This window comes from Microchirus variegatus (assembly GCF_963457635.1).
Source record: "Microchirus variegatus genome assembly, chromosome: 23".
In the NCBI taxonomy this organism is placed as follows: Eukaryota; Metazoa; Chordata; class Actinopteri; order Pleuronectiformes; family Soleidae; genus Microchirus; species Microchirus variegatus.
This window is the reverse complement of record NC_139824.1, coordinates 10,395,303-10,417,704: the sequence shown is the minus strand read 5'-3', so window position 1 is coordinate 10,417,704 and position 22,402 is coordinate 10,395,303. Positions and strand designations below refer to the sequence as shown.

The 22,402-nt window shown below is 39.8% G+C and overlaps 1 protein-coding gene across 1 annotated transcript in view; it reads left to right on the top strand.

Annotated features, from left to right (window-relative positions):
- arhgap10 (Rho GTPase activating protein 10) overlaps positions 1-20,442 on the top strand; it is a 39,780-nt gene extending 19,338 nt beyond the window's left edge. Inside the window, exons 15-23 of the mRNA XM_083909516.1 lie at positions 616-700; positions 1,849-1,907; positions 3,060-3,165; positions 4,887-5,046; positions 7,304-7,445; positions 9,524-9,689; positions 14,947-15,027; positions 16,286-16,377; positions 19,140-20,442. Coding sequence (XP_083765642.1) covers positions 616-700; positions 1,849-1,907; positions 3,060-3,165; positions 4,887-5,046; positions 7,304-7,445; positions 9,524-9,689; positions 14,947-15,027; positions 16,286-16,377; positions 19,140-19,228 — 980 coding nt within the window. The 3' untranslated portion in view covers positions 19,229-20,442. The remainder of the gene's footprint in view (positions 1-615; positions 701-1,848; positions 1,908-3,059; positions 3,166-4,886; positions 5,047-7,303; positions 7,446-9,523; positions 9,690-14,946; positions 15,028-16,285; positions 16,378-19,139) is intronic.
- Positions 20,443-22,402: the final 1,960 nt, after the last annotated feature.

Sequence of the window (22,402 nt, the reverse complement as noted above, 5' to 3'; positions counted from 1 at the left end):
TAAGGGATTAATTAAACTTGTAATGAGTATAGAAGCAGCTACCATCGACAGAAGCTCGCCGCAACTTCCTTTCGTATCCACTGGGTCCACACTTGACCCCACAGCTCGTAACAGTGCTTTTATTCTCATATGGCTAATTACAAGTTACATACAGTACCGTGCAGAAGTCTTAGGCCACAATTAGATTTGTTGTTTTAGCAATGCTATAACGACAATAGAGGATAATTATTTCTATTTCACTTTACTGGAACACATCCAGAAAATATGTATGCAACATCCTCTACAGGTGTCAAAGTATTTAGCGGGATCTAACCTTACACTTGAACAATAACACGGCTCTGTTGATGCTGGAGTGGAACCTTAATTAATGTTACTGGTAAATCCTACTATATAATTTAAAGATAAATCTGTCAGGTTTATTCAAGACATGCTTGAGCATTACATGCACATGTTGCATGAGTTAAACTAATACTAGTTAATACTAGATAGTTTCTTATTTGGACTTTCTAGGCTGCACACAAAAAGAAAAGAACGCTTATTTGGTGCCTTTTATGTTTCTTCCTCAATCATTTTTGTAGTAATGAAATAAATGTTCTTTGCTTGGTACTCATTCAGATGAGAAGAGCAACGAAGTGGATCTGTCTACCAGCGAGGACTGGGACGTTAAGACAATAACGAGTGCACTGAAGCTTTATCTGAGGTAAGGATCTGAGTGATAACAGATGTACACTTGCATAGACGCACAATAGATAACCATTAGTCAGTGAAACCCTAATGAATGAGGAAAATCCACACATCGATTGACGAGTTTAAAGACATTTGTGCTGATCGTTTGATTTGTCTGATTTCATTCAGCATTTCCACGTCTTTGCAAAAATATACATTACCAGGTAGTAAATGGAGGATTATTTATGTATATATCTCTTGATGGGCATAATGGGTTTGAATATGAATGAAATATTTCACCCATTGTCAACCCTGTCATTTATAAAATGGCCACAGAGTTAATTATGCAAATTGTATGAACTCCGCGCAAAGTCACATTGGTTTTGTGCGTCCACTGTTCCACTTCCACCAGCTCCCTCCAGGTTTATGGATTGAGAGAATGAAGATTAAAAATGTCGTTTGGCTGCAAGAAGCAGACTCAGTTTCACTGAAATGCCAATTTGGTATTGTAAACATATGAAGTTAGGAGACATTTGAATTGGCTTTGGTTATTATTCTGTGATTGGCTGTACTAAAAAAAGAAAGAAAAAAAAGAAAAGAAATGATGATAACCTATCGTTGTCATTAGCTTTTTTACTCTAGTGTTGTTTATTTGGCCACTACTGCATGGGAGCTGCACTATTATATCTACCTCACAGTATTCCCATTAATTATTAAGTCACTTTCCAGCAAGTAGTCGGCTCCTAAAACAAAGTGGATCTTTGCAATATTCATTCAGGTTATACTGAACTATGTCTTATTTTTTAACACTATGTAATCTAACATGGCATATTTTATGCTCTTATGCTATATTAAAATATGTTTGGTGTTGCACCAATTTGTCTTTTCCTTTCTGCCTGGCTTGCTGGAATAAAGCAGGGTCAATCTCCTCAGTTTCCTCTCAGGCTTAGTACTTTTTGGAAACTGGCCAGCTGCAGTGTGAAAGTACTTTCAGATGAACTTGGTTATCTCAATGTGTCCACCATCTAATTCCATACCCTGGCCTGGCCACATTAATCATTGCTGTGTGTGGACCCTATAAAACAGTGAGCTGGCTATTTCTGTTCCCCCCCTTTGCTCACTTCAACTTTCCATCCATCTCCCACTCCACCCTTCTCTCCTTCTCACACTGTCTCTCTTAAGGAGCCTTCCTGAGCCTTTGATGACCTATGGACTTTACAAAGAGTTCATCAGCCCTGCGAGTAAGTTTGGCTACCGTTTATACCAACACATCTGAGTAAAGAACATAAGCAAACACCAGAGTGCATGTTCATGTGTGGCATTAAGCAGATTAATATGTGTCTTCTGTTTGAGGCCCTTGGATTATATGGTTTGTATTTCTTAAGTAAGTGACTGTGCAAATTTGCACTTATATATTGTATATGAAACATCTTTAAAGCAGTATAGAAAAAAGGTTTTGTGCTGTGTAATCATGATGATGTCCTTGCTATCAAAAGTGTGTTGCACTAAATATAGTGTAGACTTTCAGCTGACATAAGTGTACACATACTTTTTTGCAAAATTGCGACTTATATTAAAATGTGTGGTCAAATAAGCAATCAAAATGAAACTGGCAAAATATGCTGTTATTTGCATGTCCTCAAATGGTCCAGATACCTTGAACAGCGGAAGAAGCCACATTACATTTTCACCCACAGAGCATCATTTTTGTATGAAATGTTTTCAAAGCGAGCCAAACTTGAATCTTATTACAACAAGTGCTATAATTGGATCAGGTTGACATTTTTATCAGTCACTCGCAATGCCCCCATAACAAGGGGGAAAAAGTGGATTAGCGGTGAATATTTTTTGATGGGTGACAGCATCCATAAGAAGCTTTTTTTTCTTCTTCCACGTTTAAATCCTTGTCGTTCCCATAGTAATGATATTTTGTGTGTCTGTGTATAAGTGTATGTGTTTATGTGTGGGCGGCCAGATGCCCATGTGTGAGGAAATGTTTAAGAGATGATCTTAGGGGGATTTAACACAACCCCTTTATACGGTATTGGCTGTAATGCAAAGCCGTCTCCCTGCTGCCAAGATTTCTGGAGGCTACACATATCAATATTACAACTCTTGATTTTAAAATTACTTAAAGTGTAATTCATATCCTGTCGCGTTTAACCCCTTATGTTTGAGCTAATCACTGTGACTTTTCGCTGTGAAGTTTTTGTTGTTTGTTCAGTTCCCTAACTCTGCTTGTGTACTGTATCATCATCTGTTTAAGTTTGCTGCATGCTAATGTTGTACAACATTCAGTCTCGGCTGCATTTCCCCTTTGCCACCTGAGGAACACGGAGAAGTCTTCTGCGAATTAAATTAAACTTAATTCATATGCTTCTGCATTTAAACAGAGGGTGGTAGCCCAGAGTCTCGCATCCAAGCCGTCCACTGCCTGGTCCACAAACTACCGGAGAAGAATCGAGAAGTCCTCGGGCTGCTTATGAAGCATCTGGCCAAGTGAGTCTTTCGTAGTTCCTTGGTCATAGTTCACCCAATCTCCACCCCCTCTCTCCCTCTGAGTTCTCTCTTTCTACTCTTCCTGTCTGTCTCCTCTTTCTCACTCCACATGCTTTTTCTCTCTCTATCTCCATTACTCCCACTCTCTTCACTCCCCCTTCCCTGCTGTCACTCCATCTCGTCTCTATCTATTCAGTGACTGCTGTGCTGGGTAAGAAAATTGATGCCACTAGCATTGCAACATTTCCTGTAGCCTTTTCTTGGGTCATTTTGGCACATATTTAAATTTGTTATGAAGAAATGTCCCTGTTCTGCAGCCCACCAGTGAAGTGAAATGAAATGGCCCACTCAAATTAAGCCCTCTCTTGAGATCCATCTAAACACCCCTAAATCAACACTATTGTGCATCACACCATTTGAGATAAAAGAAGATTTAAATATTGTTAGCTAGCGTTACAAGGTCATACCTCAGCAAGCTTTTTATAAACTAAATATGAGCAAATTGAAGATAAGTAAATAATCCCTCTTCCCCGAGGCAGTAAAAGTCTGCTGGATCTTATTTCATAGAAACCCACAGCAGAATCAAGCTCTGGTAAAAAGGCAGTGCTATTGAAATTGAATTTGGATTATCCAGCGTGAAATTCTCCAGACTGGAGAGACTTGAATATTTTTTTCTGAAGCTGGCTTGCGTGCATGTCCTGCAGGGGAAGGAAAGCAAAGCCAGAATCTCACACTCAAATGGTTTGAGAGATGTTATAAATGTGAGTTGTCACCAATGTTTTTGTCTTCAAAGGCACCCTTTGAAGCTATTTAAACAGTCTCTCTACAGATGCGCCGCATATCATCACGCTTTGACTGTGAAATCTCTTCACCTGTCCTCTTTACTTTTTCTTCAAATAAATGTTTTCCGTACTTTTTTTGACCTCGTAATATAAAGTTTCATTGACTAAAGGCGTTCCAATTTTAAAATGGATGTGAATATGATTCAATAATCTGTCCTCAATTCACATATTATCTGGTGATGTAGATGAGCCCTAATCCATTTGTACTAGTGCTGAATGATGTTGGGTTTTTGACTGAAATTGCGATTGCTATATGGTATGAGAGGGAATGTTAATTTTTATGTAATTATTCCCATTTTCATATGAATAACATATTTAAAATGTTGTTACTCTGTGATATTTGTGCTGATCTGGGAGGAACAGATGATGTTTAGAATATGTTTGTAGGTCAGGACAAGATTTAATCTAAAATGGCCATTTGACACACATTTTGGCTACTGAGATTTGAAAATTGCAGTCAGCCATATTGCGATTTTGAGAAAATGTCGATTAATTGTTCAGCCCTAATTTGTACCTCATAGTTTTTAATATACATACCAATTGATAGTGGGACTTGCCTTATTGATTGCAAGTATAGACCTTTGCAAATCACAATTTCTTTTTTTTAATGTCATGGGGTGGTGTTAATAAATAATATCCCTAATAATAATAACAAGATTATACTTTTATACTGTGATTTTTCATTTGCCCAGTCATACCAGCTAATATACAACTAGCGTAGTGTCTTTCCCAAGTTTCCCAAGGTTTGAATTTGGGAATTGAACCATCACCTGTTTTGAGGCCATATCCATAACCTTCTGTAGCTGAGATCATATTCTTATCAGTGGCATTATTGTGTTGGAGAGAAATGTTGACAATGTGTGTTGGTGTCTTTGTCAGCGTGGCGGCCCATAGCAAACAGAATCTCATGACTGTAGCCAACCTGGGTGTGGTGTTTGGCCCCACATTAATGAGGCCACAAGAGGACACTGTCGCCGCCATCATGGATCTCAAGTTCCAGAACATTGTGGTGGAAATCCTCATTGAACAACATGAAAAGGTAACACTCAAAAGAATCTACCTATTATTCAGCCCCTGAAACAAGAAACCAATGTATGTACCAACAACATCTGTATTCCATTCTATTTTTAACCTATATGTTTTTTTAAATGACCAAATCTTAAACTAAGTCATCGTACTCTTGGTCCTGTGCCTGTGATGCATATGAATACTCGCCGTCCACATGCATTTACTACACACTTTAGGCAACAGAAGGCATAACGATGGCTCCAGTTGAAAAACAAATTAGGTGACATGACAACAGTGAGCCGCACACACAGCACTGTTGTGTTGAAACAACTCTGGGTAGCATCTCATTACATGAGTCTGGATAACAAATGTTCAAGTGGAGCATATGATCTAAATGTTAAGTCTCACTTTTTTGGCAAAGTGTGCTTTCCCACTGTTTTGGATTTTTCTTTCTTTCTTCCTTTCTTTCTTTCTTATTATTTTTCTTGATTATTTATTTCTTCCAAAAGTTGCTTTTTGGCATTTTAGTTTCTGTTGGCAGAGGAGTGTTCATTCTGTGCTGTACCTGACACCAGAATTGATGAGCAGCAGAGATAGAATCTCAGTTAGGATTGTCACTCTTCCCTTCAGTCCTGCTTGTTAATGTACCACATTTCCCACCATGGGGGTTAAATAAAAGATCTTAATGTTAAATCTGGTCTCATCAAGAAGTTTCTGAAAACAAATACTTTAGCAATAAAACGTCTATTAATGGTGGGTTTATTTTTGGACATATGCATGTTGTATTTAATGCTTGTGCAGTATTCCGTTAATCACGTAGTACTAGCATACTTTTCACCCATTTATTAGGGTTCAGGCCAATAGAGGGCATCCCAAGTGCTCATACCAGCATACAATTTTCAGTAGGTTGATTATTCTATAAAAAAAATAAATATCAATACCTGCTTAAATATATTCATTTTGGTCATGACTAGTTCTTATAACCTGTAGTTCACCGTGTCATGTAATCTCCCCAGAATGCCATAAATCGGCACCAAACCTCAAAGGGGGATAATTCTCCGTGTCAAAAGAGAGAAGGTTTGAGATTAGTCCTAATCTGTTTGGCACTGCAGTGCACTCTGCAGAGAATCAGATGAAACCAGGAGCTTTTAATTATATTTTTTCTCTCTCCCCAGCTTCATTAATGGAAGATGATGTGTGTTGTGAATAATAACCCCACCCAAGCTCACAAATTTAAAATGGGGTGTCTGAGTATACAGAGGAAAAAAAAAAACCTGAAAACCTACTGGGTATACAAATAACACAGGCAGCACTGTGTATACTCCTAGTCTCGGAGACTACCCAGAGGTATCCAACACCGTCCAGGTGATAAAGGATGTAGTGTTGGAATGCAGCAAGAGCATTTTGAAAAGTACAACGTGTTAGAGGGGAAAAGTTGAGCAGACAGACAGACAGGCATTAACTTTCCTCACAGCTGAGTCCCACTCCAGACTGTTGATACCCCTAGATACCAAGAGTAGACTCTGTTTTACATTCACCTCCATCTGCAGAGAGAGGCGAGAGGGAGGGAAAGAGAGAAAGAGGGAGCAGAAACTCTCAGCCATATCAGATTTCTCACTTTTTCTATCTCCCTGTCTCCTACAAACTTTCTCTCTCATGCCCCCTCCCCTGTCTGCCTCTCCTGTTCACACTCTCTCACTACTCTATCTCTCTCCCTCTTCTTTCTTTCTTCCCTCCCTCCCTCCTCCTCCTCTCCTTCTCTGTGATATGTTCTGAGTCTCTGCTGAGACTTCCTCTCCTCTGCAGCCCTATTCTCTTTTAACTCCACATCTGAGGTTTTTATGTAAACACGGCCCAGTGTAAACAGGCTGTGCCAGTTGGCCAGCCTTTTTCCCTTGCACAAACTCTCTTTATTTTACTCTCAACTCTTTTAGAGAGTAGGTCAATTTCTGAGGAGAAGTGTCCCCTCTAGTTGGACGCCGGTTTCTAGATGGGAAGCGATTGCGTTACATGTGGAGCTGGGTCTTGTTTATTTTGGTAGAAAACAAAATCTCCTCACATGCAGTTTTTAGGGACGAATCAATGAGCTGCTCGGCTCTGCCTCGAAGCACATGCTGTGGCTGCAAATGGCCTTTTTCCGTTCATCTACCGCTACATAAAGCCAGAAAATTTTCAAAACCCGTTCACTAAAAGTAAGGTCAGTCGAGGACATGCTGCAGCTGCTGCTGCTACTACTCCTGGAGTCTGCATTTGTTCTTGTTAGAGACTCACTCTCACTGTGTATTCAGATCTTTGCAGATGCTCCTGAGTCATGCCCTCTTTCACCTGCTGGCCCAGTATTCTCCGCTCCCACAAGGCAGTCCAAGAAAATGAATCGACAGAATCGGCCCTTGGCTGTCTACAATCCGCAAGCTCTAGACATTCAGAGCGGTAAGAGGCATACACGTGTTCATCTCACCTCGGATTATATTAAAGGACAAAAACCATGTGGTGTGTTTATGATGATACAGACAGAGTATGTTTATATGAACCTTAGCAATAACAATTCTCAGCTCGAAGTAGGTTAGTGTTCCAGAAAGTACTCTCAGTCACTTGCATTATAGCAAAAATGCGAAACCTAAATGCTAATTTGAATTGTCTTTGGCTCAATAACTTGGAAGCGTATGCTACAGTGATTTCTGTGATGTTGCTAATGGGGTCTCGAATGAATGATTAAAAATGAAATGCTTGTTAAACGACAACACGAAATGCAGTTTAATACGTAGACCCCCTCCTAATATCCTACAAACAAATCCAGAAATTGCTGTTTTGTCCTTTTGTTTTACTTCATAAGTCCTCCTCCCATTGAATTTAAATGATTTGTTTACTTATTTATATTATATTATATTATTTCAGACAGTTGAGTTTTGAAAGAGTGGTTCTCCTTCATAATTTTTTGGCTTATTACAGCAGTAATGTTGCATAACTGCCTTCGTTTTCCCGTTCCCTAACCTCTTTTTGTCTTTCTTTTTACCCCTACCCCAACCCCCCTATGTTTTAGCTATACACTGAGAGATGTGATGTTGCCCTGCACAGTTCAAAGGTGTTAATCACAGTTCTAAGTTCCTCCAACGGCGTAATTAGTGATCGTCACACGTTTTTTGAATAGGCAAAAACCGAGATACTTTGATGTAAAATGATACTGTGATGACTTTGTGTGCCCTTTCAAACTGTTAAAATTCATGAAAATCCAGACAAGCACCATCAGACAAGCCCCGCCTGATCTCCTGACCCAAACAAATCTGGCCCGAGCAAGTTTTGATTTGGAGCCAGTCAAATCCCCTCCCTTCCACAATAGCAAAAGGAGTCTAAATCTGCTTACCAGATTCCCTCTCTTTGCCTCCCTTTTACTGAGGAGTATTTTAATATCAGGGATGAAAGGTGTAATCCTTTTTTAACCTTCATATCCTTTATATGAGCGCCCTATAATGGCTTTAAACTAAGTTGTCTAGGCATTCATGGGGGGGGAAAGCAAATATAGGATACTGCAGACGAAAAGAGAGATTAATTACTCCATGTTTGCATGCAATGTTACATGCGAGTGTCGAATATCACTGCAAACGCCACCGTTTGTAACTGTAATTATTTATTCAAAGTGGTATTTCTGGTTTCTGCGAACTCGATTGCTCACCGATGCTCAGTGTTTAGTGCTCAATCAGTTTTTTGTTTTTTTTTAGTGTTTTTGTTAAGAACAGGTGTCAGTTGTTAGAATCTATGCTGTCCTGTTTTATCTGGGAGGGTGACAAAAATGACAAATGACACCCTGTCAATTTTTGACCTCATAAAATTCCCATCATGGGTCTACACCCACGTATAATCAATCACAACATCAGTGTGAATGTTCTTTTATATGTTTATACTGTATGCGTCATACAACAACGACAACAACAAACTGTTACATGAAGCCAGTTGTTCTGGTCGGCTAGTTTCAAACGTTATGTCTCGTTAAAGTATTCTATTGTAATTGGGTTTAAAGGCTTGCATCAGTTCAACTCAGTCTTCATTAACTCATTGGCTGCCAATGACGTCTAATGACGTCTGATGAAAGAGAGTCTGCTGTTTCTTTTGGTGTTAAGGTAGTCACAGAGTACACGGTTTTGTGGGTCTTGGAAAATCACTCGCATGCTGTAAAATGCTTGGTAGTTCAGCGCTGAAAATGGCTGGCAGCCAATGAGTTAACTTATGGTTGAGGTGCAGTGATAAGTGTTTGCTGTGAAACGAGAAATAAATGGTCCATACATTTTTATTTTTTTTTATGCAAGCAGTCTTCTCTTGACTCTCCACGCTCCTTACTGTAGGAATTCATATAAATGTATTATATTAATATAATATGATAATGAACAATGAAAACTCACTGCAGCAGTTGTTTTTATTGAGAAACCTATCATTCGTAATATTTTACAGTTGAATGAAAGTAAAACACATTTTGTTTGTTCTATTCTTGTTTTTGTTTTTTTTTTTGTATTTAGTTACATCAGCGGTAGATAGTTCCAGCCTAGCTACAGATGAGACTTCAATGGGCAGCAACGAGTCTGTATCATCCCAGTCATCGTCCACGTCGGCCTCGGAAGCGCCCCCGGAGAGGAGTGACCACCCTCCCCTAAAGAGCGGCCTCAGCTCAGGCAGCAGCTTGGGGTGAGTGTTTTACTTGAGTCCCAAATCAACGTTGGATAGACTTCTCAAAATTAGGATTTTGGTTGTGTCGGGGGTGGATTCACAGAGAATAATGTGGATCATTGATGGAGTAAGTTATTTGTCATGTTATGGTCCTACATGCTAATCCCAGGGTTGATAAAACGTACTCTCTGTACTAATATTTTGCGTGTTTTAAGATGAATGTTGCTGCTTTATGTTGAAACTCTTCACACTGTGCATTTAATTGGACCAAGTTTACAGGTAAACAATAGCACAACAATTACTTACGTATTATAACGTGTGATGTCTGCGTGTTGTAAAAACTGGTTCCTGCTGCCAGGAACTGGTTTGTTTCCTGGTAATCTGAACAGCTGTGTTTTTCACTTACTCCATTCATTGTGAACAGATAAATACTGTGCTTGGTGACTAAAGTACATTACAATTTTTATGATGTAGTTAGGGGACATAGGGGACACCGTTGGTTACCAGTTAGCTCTGTTAGCGGCTTTAGCTCCTTTTAGCGCCTTTAGCATGTACAGTCGAACTGGAGTGGTCTGTTTATTAAACGAAAAGAGCAGCGCTACAAATAACCAGCGTGCCTGTGTACTGCGTATGTTTGCGTTAGAGACTAATTTTAACAATTGGTAGTCACGTAAACATGACGTCACACGCGTCTTTCTTCCAGTCAGTCGTCAAGGAAACGCCCCGTGCGTTTATGTGCGTTAACCATGCCCAGCATCAATTATAATATATAAAAAACAAACCAAAAAAACATGCAGACCTCTGTGATATTTTTCTATCCTTAATCTTCTTACCAGACAGCAGTTCAGCCGTGATATGCTGAATTTCAAACTGAAATGATGAGTAAATCACTGATGCCTGTAAATGGCGGATTTGAAAACCTTTCCCAGAAATCCATCCAACACATTCAGCCATTGCCTGTCAGTGCATCCGTCTCACTTTTCTTTTGAACATAGGGATGATGCGAAGGAATTTGATCAAATTAGATACAAATGTTCGCCTCAGAATAACCCGGTTTACGGTTTTCATAGTTAAAGACTTCACAAAACATGTTTTTGACCTCATGAGGATGTTCGAACCCCTGAAGGAATCCTTTCAAATGTTGCAGTAACTTTGACTTGCATATATACTGATTAGATTTCTGTGGTCAAGGTCACTATGACTTTATAAAACATGACTTTGCCTCATAAAGGCAAGGTCTCTGCAATGCCTCGAGGACATTTCTTTAATGGTCATAGCTTAAAAATGACAAAATCACATGGAATTGTCAGCCCCTATGCTACCATTTAAATGTCTTCTACTGGTTTTACTTTTTTCATTCTTATGAAACATGTGTTGAGAGTTTGATGCTCTGCGGTGCTTTTCTCCTGCTTCTCCTCTCTGCCCTCACTTTGTCTAGTCAGTCCTTGGTCCTTTTTTGTAGTTTCTAACCCGAGACATGTCTTGAATGCTGATGTAAGAGTTGAATTATTGTGCAATGCTGCAGATGTTAGACTCTCTGCTATGTCATGTCTGCACATTCTCCTTGAAACTTTTTTTCCTCTTTTGTTGATTCCCTCTTCTTCACAATCCGTTGGAAAGCGCTGTCAAGTTGTGAGGTGGATTTGCTTTCATTTTACAGAGTGATTCTCTCATGCTAACCTCTGTGGGTGTGTGTGTCCGCCTGCGTGTAGGCTTGTTCGTATCGAGCTTTTTCTCTAAGTTGCAGGATTAGACAGACAAGGCTTTGTTACTTATGTAAGCAACTGTCTTTTTTTCTCCATGTGGGTATTTTTTTTTCCGTTTCACCACATATGTGGTGTCATGTTGGAGGACGGAAGGACTCAACAAGAGGAGGTCATAAATCTAAGCTCTTATTTGTTTGGGAGACAGGTGGCCATGCGTTGGCCGTGTAAATCCTATTGACATTGGGGAGATATTTATCTTGTTTACCCTTATAGCTGCAGCCCCTGTCCCTTTATGAAGACTTGCGCCATATGTCACAGGGTGTCACCCTGGCTTTGTTTACTCATAAATCTTAGCATGTGAGATTGCGGAGACCTGTTAGCACAGCACCTCTTTGGCCTGGAACCCAGGGATTCAAGTTCGGTCCGAGCCAAAAAAGAGCAGTAGGAGTGGCATTTGCTAGATTATTTCCAGGCCACTCTCAGAAATATGTGATCTGCACTCCGCTGTTCTCAGAAATGCACCTGGATAACAGCATATTTTAGTACCTTTTCTGCTGGATAGCTGCAACAGAATCCGCTTGGTCATACATAAATGCATCCTGAATCACTATATCATGCAACAACTGTTTGTGGACTTTGGTTTGATTTATTATCTCCCTCATCATTCATGTCTCGCCTCATTACTCCTGCTTTCCGTAAATCCAGTCACAGTTTCTCTCAGTGGCGCTGTCGCTCCGAGTGCTGCTCAGCAGTGAGTGAGTTTAGAGGTTTTGCCCCCCCGTTTTTCTTGCTTTCTTTTCTGCCCCACCTTCAGCCCTGTATGTCTGTCCCTGGCAAACAGCTGCGGATCATAAAATGGTGGATTAGGGCTTATTTCCTGCCCACCCAAACTGGCAGTGGATGAGCGGGCTGCTCGGCTGTAGGTTTCATCCAACCAACTACTCGAAACGCTGCTAAATCCCACTGCTGTCCTTCCTCCTTTAGTAGAAATGGAGTTGAGAGTTCTGCTCATCCCTTTGTTAGCTCCACGCCAGGATCGACCAGGCCTGGATGCTGCAGGGTGAAATTCCAGCAATAATGAGAAACAGCAGTCCCCTCTCTGTTGATGAATTTTTCCCCTACTACTAACTTGGCAGTTTGTGTTAATGTGTGATAATTCTTGTGGTTAAAACAATAAACCAATAGACCTCCAATTGCACTTCACTTTGAAAGTGGATGTTCACAGTGTTATTTAATACTGTTTGACTTATTCCTAAGAACTCGTTACAAATATTACCAACAGCTGGATTGGAATCGTCATTCAGACCTCACATACAGTGTATTTTCAGTCCTTATTTTCCATATTTAATCATATTTTCAGAAGAAGCTTAGCTGAGCCAATGGTGGGTAAAAACAACGGATGAGCAATTCAAAGCTCGATGCTATTTTTGTTGGAGAGAAATGGTAAATTATTTCCCTTGGTTTGGCTTAGCTGTAATTGTGAGAGCAATTCTGGGATGAATCCATTTACCTCTGGTACATTTAACAAGTTTCTAGGGCAGCCATGTGGCATTCACTGATTTGTGGCATTATTTAGATCTGTTTGTTTTAAGGATCTTAAAGGATCTGTATAATCCTCTTTCAACTGAAAGCAGATAGATGTCCGTGTTGATAACTTCTGAAGTGTGCGTGCATGTGTGTGTTTTGTCTTCTTATTTAGGGGCTTTGTGCGTAAGTGGGTTCACCTGCAGATGGGTTAAGTATTGGTACTCCTCTGCTCTCTCCTCTCTTGGCTGAGACCCAGGCAGACAGTGTTTGTGCCTGGGCCTAGGTTAATGAGTGGATTTGCTGCACTGCAGCGCACTGTCCCCCCATGCTGATGTGGAGCAGCTGAGCACCACAGTGGCCCCACACTGCTGCAGAGCTATAAATCACCTACAGTCAGGCCAGGCCCAAACGGAACAGCCACCTCTGGGGATGGACATGCACTTGGAGAGGGATGCAGGGGGGAAAAAACTGAGGCTAGAACCAGTACAGAGAGGGTAAATTAAAACGTGAGCACAGTTGCGTTTGCCCACCTCCTCCCATGTCCACATGAGATCTCCTACCATGTTCTCCCTTAAGGCAGCCTTTCTCTCTCTCTCTCTCTCTCTTGCTCTACCAGCACTAACGTAACCACTACTCACAACATCCTCTCAACCTCCAGCTCCTCCCCAGCTGCTCTCTCTAATTGCCTTTATTAACGTCTCTATGGGAGCGGCAGCTAGGAGCAATTTGCTCATTATGTGCTGTATTAGCACTGGCCTTGGGGCAGGCATGGAACACAGAGGGATGCCTGGCTTCGACTCTTGTTCTCCCCCTGCTCCACTCTGCCTTTATCAGGACCCCTACCTCCATGTTGTAGGTCAGCCATATAGCCTTGTTGGCCCTGGCAACGACGAATGCAAAGCACAGCGATGACTGTAAGGGCTAAAACTAATGGAAGCGTTAATGTTTTTACTTCAAACTAACAGGAATAACATATACATCACTTTTTAAGCTAATGTCTGGGTGGCAGAAAAATAAATTGGGTCATTGAAAGCCTACATAACAGTGTTTTTTTGGGATGTGGGGACATCTTTTGAGTAGAGCTGGTGCAAAATATAAGATTACTGCAAATACTCAGTATATCGAAATTTAGATATAGATAATATCGTATCGTGGCATAAAGCATGTATTCATGTCATATTTAAGCTCCTCAACCCATGGAGTAATTCCTTTTACATTTATTCAGATCATGGACACTGGACACGTATTCTTTTATGCATTGATATTAAAATCTGCTATCCTGTCTGTCAGGATGTTTTTCTTTAATGCATTTCAAGTGCCCTTCCTGTTCAATTCAAAGTATCAGTGGGGTTTGTTCGTTCTATTTACCTCACCCTTAGTGATTGTTGCACGCAGGTTTAAATTAGCTCTACACAGGATGAGGCAGCATTTGTACATATTGAAATATTTGTCTTGCATGTAAATATCATATAATGAACGGAGTCTTGTAAAAAGTAAAACATCATCATTCCAACAAGTTTTCAGTGTATTAGCGCTGTGTATTAAAAAAAGGGGGGGGGGGGTCTGACTTTTATGTCTCTCTTTGTCAAGGTGACTTAGATGTGGCGTGTGATATATTAGTCTTATTTAAAATTCCTCTGCCTTTTAACATTTACGGCTTTAATTGCACACCATTAAACTGTTTTAGTTTGAATCTCCTCTCTTATGAAACACCTTGTCTCCATAACAACAGGCTCGTCTTTCTTCGCTCACCTGTTGCTCTGCTTCTGCCATTTGGTGAAGTTGTGGCTGTGTACACACACTGGTTACTGATTTTAATCCTGTATGAATCTGCATCTGCAATTTCAACTTTGTTCTCTTAATTATTAAACGTATTGTATTGTTGTATCTGTCTATTTGTTTTCCTGCATAGTGTGAAGAACTTTCAAAATGTGTTTTTTGAAATTGCTTCACCATATGAAACAAATGTATTATAGAAAAAACCATGAAGTCTTTGCTAACCAAGTATATTTTTTTGGTTTTGTTGTTGTTTTTATCTGCAGAGCTGCAGCAGCTTTGTGGTCCACTCCTGGAGCATCGGGAGAGAACCAGCCTTCAACAGATAAAGAAAAGCCAGAAGAGAGGTAAGCGAGGGCTCCCTCTATTTAGTTTTCCTAAAATTCGATAATTTTGTTAAATTCAGTCTTACTGGTTAGATGTCACGCTCTGAGACAATTTCTCTTTTTCCATTTTCCTCTACTTGCTCATTTAGTTGTGTATTGTCTTCAATTTTAACTCGGCAGAATCACAAGCTTCCTTCCTTATTTTTACCCCTCTCTTTGTAATACAGTATTTCCATTTAAATGCAATACAACTCTTGGCTTAAGCAGCAGCAGCAGCAACCTTTTCTCTCTGTGGGTGAACTGAAAGTAACTATGTCGACGATCTGTCCATTACACTGAACTGTCACTCTGCTTACTACAGAATAAAAGATTGAATGAATTGTAATTGCAAACAGCGCCGGTCATTCTGTGGACAATCTATTAAACGTTATTTTCATGTGAATACACATCCACATTTTCCCCCCAAATGCTGTTCCACTAGAGTACTTCCTTCCAAAATTCTGAATACAAGAACTTGGCGGCACAATGTAGTATTGACAACTCGGTGACAAAGACAAACTTTTTTCCCGTTTGTATGTCTTCTTTCTCCTGTCATCCTACATTGTTGCTGCAATGCAAAAAAAGGAATATGAAATATTTATCAGGGCATCATTTTTTTGAAGGCACATTTTCTACATGATAATTTCCGCAATGCTGGGCAAAACAACCTTTTTTCTGTGGAAAGAGGTTGTTTTTTTTATGTTTTCTGGAATGGAGTGGCATAAATACAGCTTTTGACTTACTCTTGCAGAGCGGCGAACATGGTTCCTTTTGATGGTACTCTTTTACATCACACTGGTTTAAAATGAAGCGTCCAAGCTCACAAATGTGAATTTACAAGCTGAAAGCACTGTGGAGGGAGATTTCTATTCTACCTCTCAGAACCCCACCACCACCACTTTTTGAAGATTGTGGTCTACTATGCAGACCTGATGTGTCCCTGCTTATTTGTGCTGCTACAAACAGCACTACATCCCATTGTGTACATGCACACACGCAGGCACGTGTGGGTTGTTTTGACTCTCTCACTCAGTCTGTCTAGACGACTGTAGATAGGGCAAGACAAGAGTGTGTAGTGGCCCAGCTCCGCTCCTAGTAGTTTTACTTATTTTCCAGCCTGGCCCATTTCGGCTGTTTCAGAGTCGTGAGTGAATGAACAAGCAGGCCGTGGGCCCAGATTGAACTATGCAGTAATCCTCCTCAAAGCTCTGCCAGCTCACTGATTGCCTTCATTTTTCAGTGTCACCAGCAGGAAAGCCAAGGCTGTGTACCCATGTGAGGCTGAGCACGACTCTGAGCTCTCCTTCCCGGTCGGCGCAATATTCAACGCCGGTAAGTGTTATCGCCTACACCAGTCGCTCACTCAGAACCAGCCCTAGCATATTGGATTTGGACGAAAACCGAACACCCAATCTGATCTTCAATCGAACAGAGAGATGAGGGAGGGAGGGAGGGAGGGAAGGAGGGAAGCGGGTTACAAGAGACACCGAATGTGTCTGGGAAGAGGCTTGACTGAGCTTTAATCGCTCTCAGAGGAAATGAGGATTTTGTGGTTCTTATTTTTTTTTGTCAAAAACCTCTTTTGTGAGACAGACATCAGATATTGTGTAGTCTTTACAGGTGGATATATACTGACATCTTACATGACAGTCTACAATGTATTTAAAATGATTTGTTACAGTCAAACACATGGTTATATATATATATATATATATATATATATATATATATATATATATATATATATATACATACACTATATGTGTGTGTGTGTGTATATATGTGTATATGTTTATGTGTGTGTGTGTGTGTGTATATATATATATATATATATGCATAAATATGTCTGTGTATATATACATATATAACTATCTAATTTTGTTTTCTTTATATATAGAAAATAAGATCACCTACTTTCTCATATCACAGATATTACCATTTAAAGTTCACCTCAACATCCTTACAACCGTCATCAATAAGTAATACATTCAATCAGAATCTTAACCTTAATCATCTTTTTTTAATATATATTTAAGATAGATCATTTATAAGCAGACATAATGACATAGGAGAGGGACATAGATTATTAAAATATATATAAAAACATCAGTACATGTACATTATTCCATGTTATCTGTCTGCATAACTGTCCCACAGGTCCATTGACAAGCTTCAAAGTTACTAGTTTACTCAGGGAACCAGTGTGAGCAGTGCCAACTTTGGCGGTGTTTCGATGAGAAATGCAAGAGACATCGGCTATAAATCACTGAACGGGCACTGCACTTGTTAAAGTGAATCAATACAAGGTAGATTTTCAACTCGTATAGACAAACTCCTATTATCTGAGATAAGTGAATTGAGTATCACACTCCTTTATTTTTCCTGGTATTTCACTTTGAAGCTGAACCATTTTGGTTAAGAGGAAATAAAACTGAAACTGTTTCGTTTGGGTCTCAACTTAAACCTCCAGTTACCCTACAGATACATAGTTCAGAAAGTATCTATATAGTTTGGTTTCCATTTCTGGCATAAATGCTTTGCGATGAGATTTACAATAACCAAATACCCAGTATCTCGGAGACCCCTGACATTTTGCACATGATGCCACATGGTACAATTTTGAATCCATGTATTTGTGATTTTTATCGAAGGTTGTGTGCATAGTAAGTTTGCAAAAGGTCAAGAGGTCTGAATACTGATGCAGGGCACCGAATATATATGGTTAGAATAAAGAATAGTTCAACATATGTTGGTGCAATGTCACCTTTGACATAACAACTTGCTTATTTAATAGCACGTGTTATTTAAATGCGTTAATGTGCATTTACAGATTTTTACATTTTCATGTAAAAATTCACATTTTTATTCATAATTCGTACATTTTCACATATTGTACGACATAATGACCATATGTAAAAAAAAAAATTGTGAGAGGAAAATGTACTTCTCTCATCTAAGGAGTATTGGATTTCTGTCATGGACCAACCAATAAATAATCATAAGTTGCCTCGTAGTTTATCATTAAACATCTCAATCTAGTGTATTCACAATTGGTACAACTTACCCTTTTTGCAACTGTTTTCATGAAAAAATAGATCAAAATCATAGAGATATTGTATTTTTTGGGAGTTTGTGGGCTGTTGAATCCCTGAAGCACTACAGAATGTCATCAAAAAGCAACTTTTTATCTTAATCACATATTTTCAGTGTATTTTGATTTGGTTATTGGTCTTCTTGTACTGCGATATTGATTAATTTGTGAATAATTGGCCAAAAATTATCAATGTGTGGTAGTTTGAACACTTTTACCAACAGCAGATAACATTATTAATGAATGTTTTCCCATTGGATTCTCCAGCATTTAGTATTCAGTCTGGTATTGGTAAAGAACTATGTACTCAGTTTGTTGATATCTCAACTGTGACCTTAAGACTTCTCACTGACAGTTTATCCACTCGTCTAGTGACTTGTGGAGTGCACTCAAAACACTTTTAAATTGGCTCACTTTTTATATATATATATATATATATATAAAAAAAACCACGTCAAGAACACAGGAAGGAGTTTTGAAAAGGCATGTCACAAGAAAAGTACAACGCTGACACCCTCTTCCATTCTCAACAGTTTGTTAGCACTTCATGTTTGAGCTCCCTGGGGAACTTCTAGAAAAGCTGGATTCAAAAGTTGACTACTGATTTACAGTATATATGTGTGTGTGTGTATGTATGTATATATATATATATGTATAATATATACACACATGTATATACATACATACTTTTATATATATATGTATGTATAGACATGTGTGTATATATGTATGTATGTGTGCATATACATATATATATATAAACATACATATACATATATATATATATAAACATACATATATATATATATATATATATATATATATATATATATATATATATATAAATAAAAGAGCCATGGTGTAGTTTGTAAATGTATAGCTCTGTTCACTCTAGTGCACACACACACACACACACACATTTTCTTACCGTCTGTCCCCCCCCCCCCCCGCTCCCCTTCCCTGTGGCACTGTCTCCTCTGTGACACTGTGTCCTCTCCTGCAGTGACCATGTCGAGAGAGCCGGGCTGGCTGGAAGGAGAGCTGGAGGGAAAGAGGGGCCTCATCCCTGAAAACTATGTGGAGATGCTGTAGGCCCACATGGAAATATTTATGGACAAGTTATCACCTTCACTGGGGGGAAAAAAAAAAGAAAGTATGCTGACATATGCATGTGCCTCGACTCAGAAATTCACAGTAGAGCCTTGTTTATCCTCAATCCCCCCCCTAAATTCTCTCTGGAGCAAGTGTTTGTATGTTAGTAGTGGGCTTTGATACACGTGTGCAAGCATGTTTTTTTTTTTTTTTTTTTCTTTGACATTTCTTTGCGTAATGAGTTTCTGCATTGTAATTCCAAAAAGGAAAGTTCTGCTGTATACAGAGATACAGAAAATCTCGGTAACTTTGTAGCAGCACCAGCAGAATGAGCGTCACCCCCCCCTCCTCCTCCTCCCTCCTTCCCCCCCTCCGCCCCCATTATACATGGTATCCATGAGCTCTCGAGTCAAAGAAGGAATCTCAGAAACTGTAAAGTATAATGTCAGCACTCAAAGTGTCACTGAAGCTTGTCACACTTTTTTGACAATGATACTCACAAATTAGTTTTCAGCTCTTAAGCGATAACCCGTGCCTATGTGCCTTAACTGCCGGAGCAGCTATTGTCAATAGTCGCAGGTATGTATGAAACAGAATTGGAGTGTTACAGCTTTCACTTATAAAATGTTGTATTTTTATGTTATTTTAAAATTATTTAGGTATTCAAGAAGAGGCACATTGCTACTGCAATTCTTTTTATTTTATATATGATCGGCACAATGATTGCATGACCTTTTTGAATTTTAAATACACTATGTGCTGTTCTGTCCGTGGTGCACTCCCTTTACCGACGCACAAACCAAGTGTCGTTCTCACCAAATTATCTATTAAAATGAAAATCCCTCCGAGCGGAGACACTGCTGCAACATTTGTAATTTCACTTTTAATTGTATCTTCAACTTCACTTCAAGTGATTAAAGGATTTATCATCGACATACATTTATCTGTAGAGCGTCTCAAAGTGTCTTTCGACTGCCAAGTACATTCTGGAAATTCACATTGAGTGAGTGACAGTTTTTAAGGTGACAGATTTTTATTTGGATTGGTTTTTACCATGTGTGCTCTCCGCATTAAATTCCCTCCCTCTGCTCCTCAACAAGACACTTTAATTTTTCTGAGAGCTTTTGGTTCAGCAGATTGTTTGTGTTTTTTCAGTTGCAGTTGCAATAATTTAAAGACAGTGATTTATGTTATTTGTAAAGGGCCTTGACTTCTTTCATTTTTATACCTTTGGGTATTCTCTGGATCAATGTTAAACAAATAAAGATCTTGTGTTGTTCGTTATTGTATTATACGTTCTTTCCATTAAATAAACATGATAACTTAAAATTTGACACAGTGAGCACATTGTGCCGTCTTTAACTTGAGCACTGATTTTCATTGGTTTTCAACAAACTGTGTGAACCACACGTTTTCGAGATAAAAATGTACATTTAGGGAATCGTTTCTAATTTTGCTGACTCATCTGTTGTGTCACTGAGAAAGTGAACAGTTTCCCACAGTCTAAGAATAAAGTCACTGGTAAAATGAGGATTCGTTCTGCAGCCCACACTGCTACACTGAGCCATGTAGTGTAATGTAAGCCTTCCTCTTTTTATTGACCTGCGCTGCTCCGCCTGACTAAAAGCGACTTCCAAAATAACTTCAAAATGCCATCAAAATGGATGTTTATCTTTTTCGCAGAAACCGAAAACATGCATTAATCCACCTCCGCCTCCCCGATCCATTAACATCGCCGCCTTGTGCATGTTAATTCTCCGTCTACGTTTGTGTAATTAATACACCAAATGGCCTCCAGACCTCGTGTTTTTGGCCCGAGCTGCATAATCACCAGCAGTCCGCCGCCGCGTTCACACCTCCAGTAAGTGAGCAAACGCACTTTTCCTTTAATAAGTAAACACTTGTAACTTTGTCCACTCAAAATAAATAAATAATCGTTGTCTGAGGAGGATGAGGAGCTGCGGTTTCCCGTACGACGCCATCATCGGTGATGATTGCGTAATTAAATGGGGAAGCGTTAATGAGATGGGCAAAAACAAAACTATTCCCCCACCGTCACTGCCACCACCCAACCCCCGGAGGCTGTCATCATCTCCCCTCTGCCAAATTACTGCTGAATCATAGAGACTTTCACTCTGCCTGCCTCTCACTCTGCTTTGGACTGTCTGTCATGAAGTGTGCCATTCCTTTTCCTTCTCTACCTGTCCGTCTCTCTGGGGTTTTTTAGAACTCCTTTGTCTTGCTCTTCTTACCATCCTTCGTATTTTAACCTCCCTTCTATTAAAGTAGACATATTGTACCCTATTTCTACAAGGTTGACCTAGTTCCCTGGTGTCCTAATGAACATGTCTGTGACATGCTTTGGTCAAAATACCATAAGGATGAAGCACCACAGCAGTTCAATCACCCTGCCAAAACAGCCCTGTTCAGAATGCTCGCTTTTGAGTGCGTGTCTCTTTAAAGCTCCCATAGACCGGAAGTTCCAGTTAACGCTGTTTTTTGGTGTGTGTCTGCGCCATTACCTCGTTTATGAAGCCCTAACGTTTCAAAACAAACAGTTCAGCCACTGCTGAGAACGCTGGGTTTTATTGTATTGTATTCTCGGGGCTCTGCAAGCGATCTGAAGTGAGATTTCGGTCTGAAACGGCTGACGAGAGCTTCAGTGAGGAGAGATTTTGATCTGCTCGTTTGCAGCAACTAGGAGGTATGACCATAAAAACAAGTTGGTGTATGTAAGTAGACCTCCATAACTCACACATATGTGCGATAGGACCACTCTATGGGACCTTTAAGTCGCCGCATTGGTTCGTTTCTGCTGCTCTCGCGTTAGTTTGTTCATTAAATCAGTCAAAGCTCTTTGCATATAATCTTTCCCCCCGATCTTGTGAATGTGACGCAGCGGACGGCAGAGGTAATCTGTGTGGATCAGACTCATATTGGTATCACTTGACATTGATGAAGCGTCACCTGTGGTGATTTCGGTCTCTGCATGCATAATGCATCGAGGGTGGGGGGGAATATCAGACTGCATTGACGGATAGATCAGTGTCACTGTGTCAGTTTAGACGTGCGTTTGAATAAAGATCACGATATTTCCTCGAACCCTGGCCGTGTGCCAACTGTCCTCTAAAACTCATAACGCAGTGTCCTTCAGCTGCAAGACATAGTCCCACA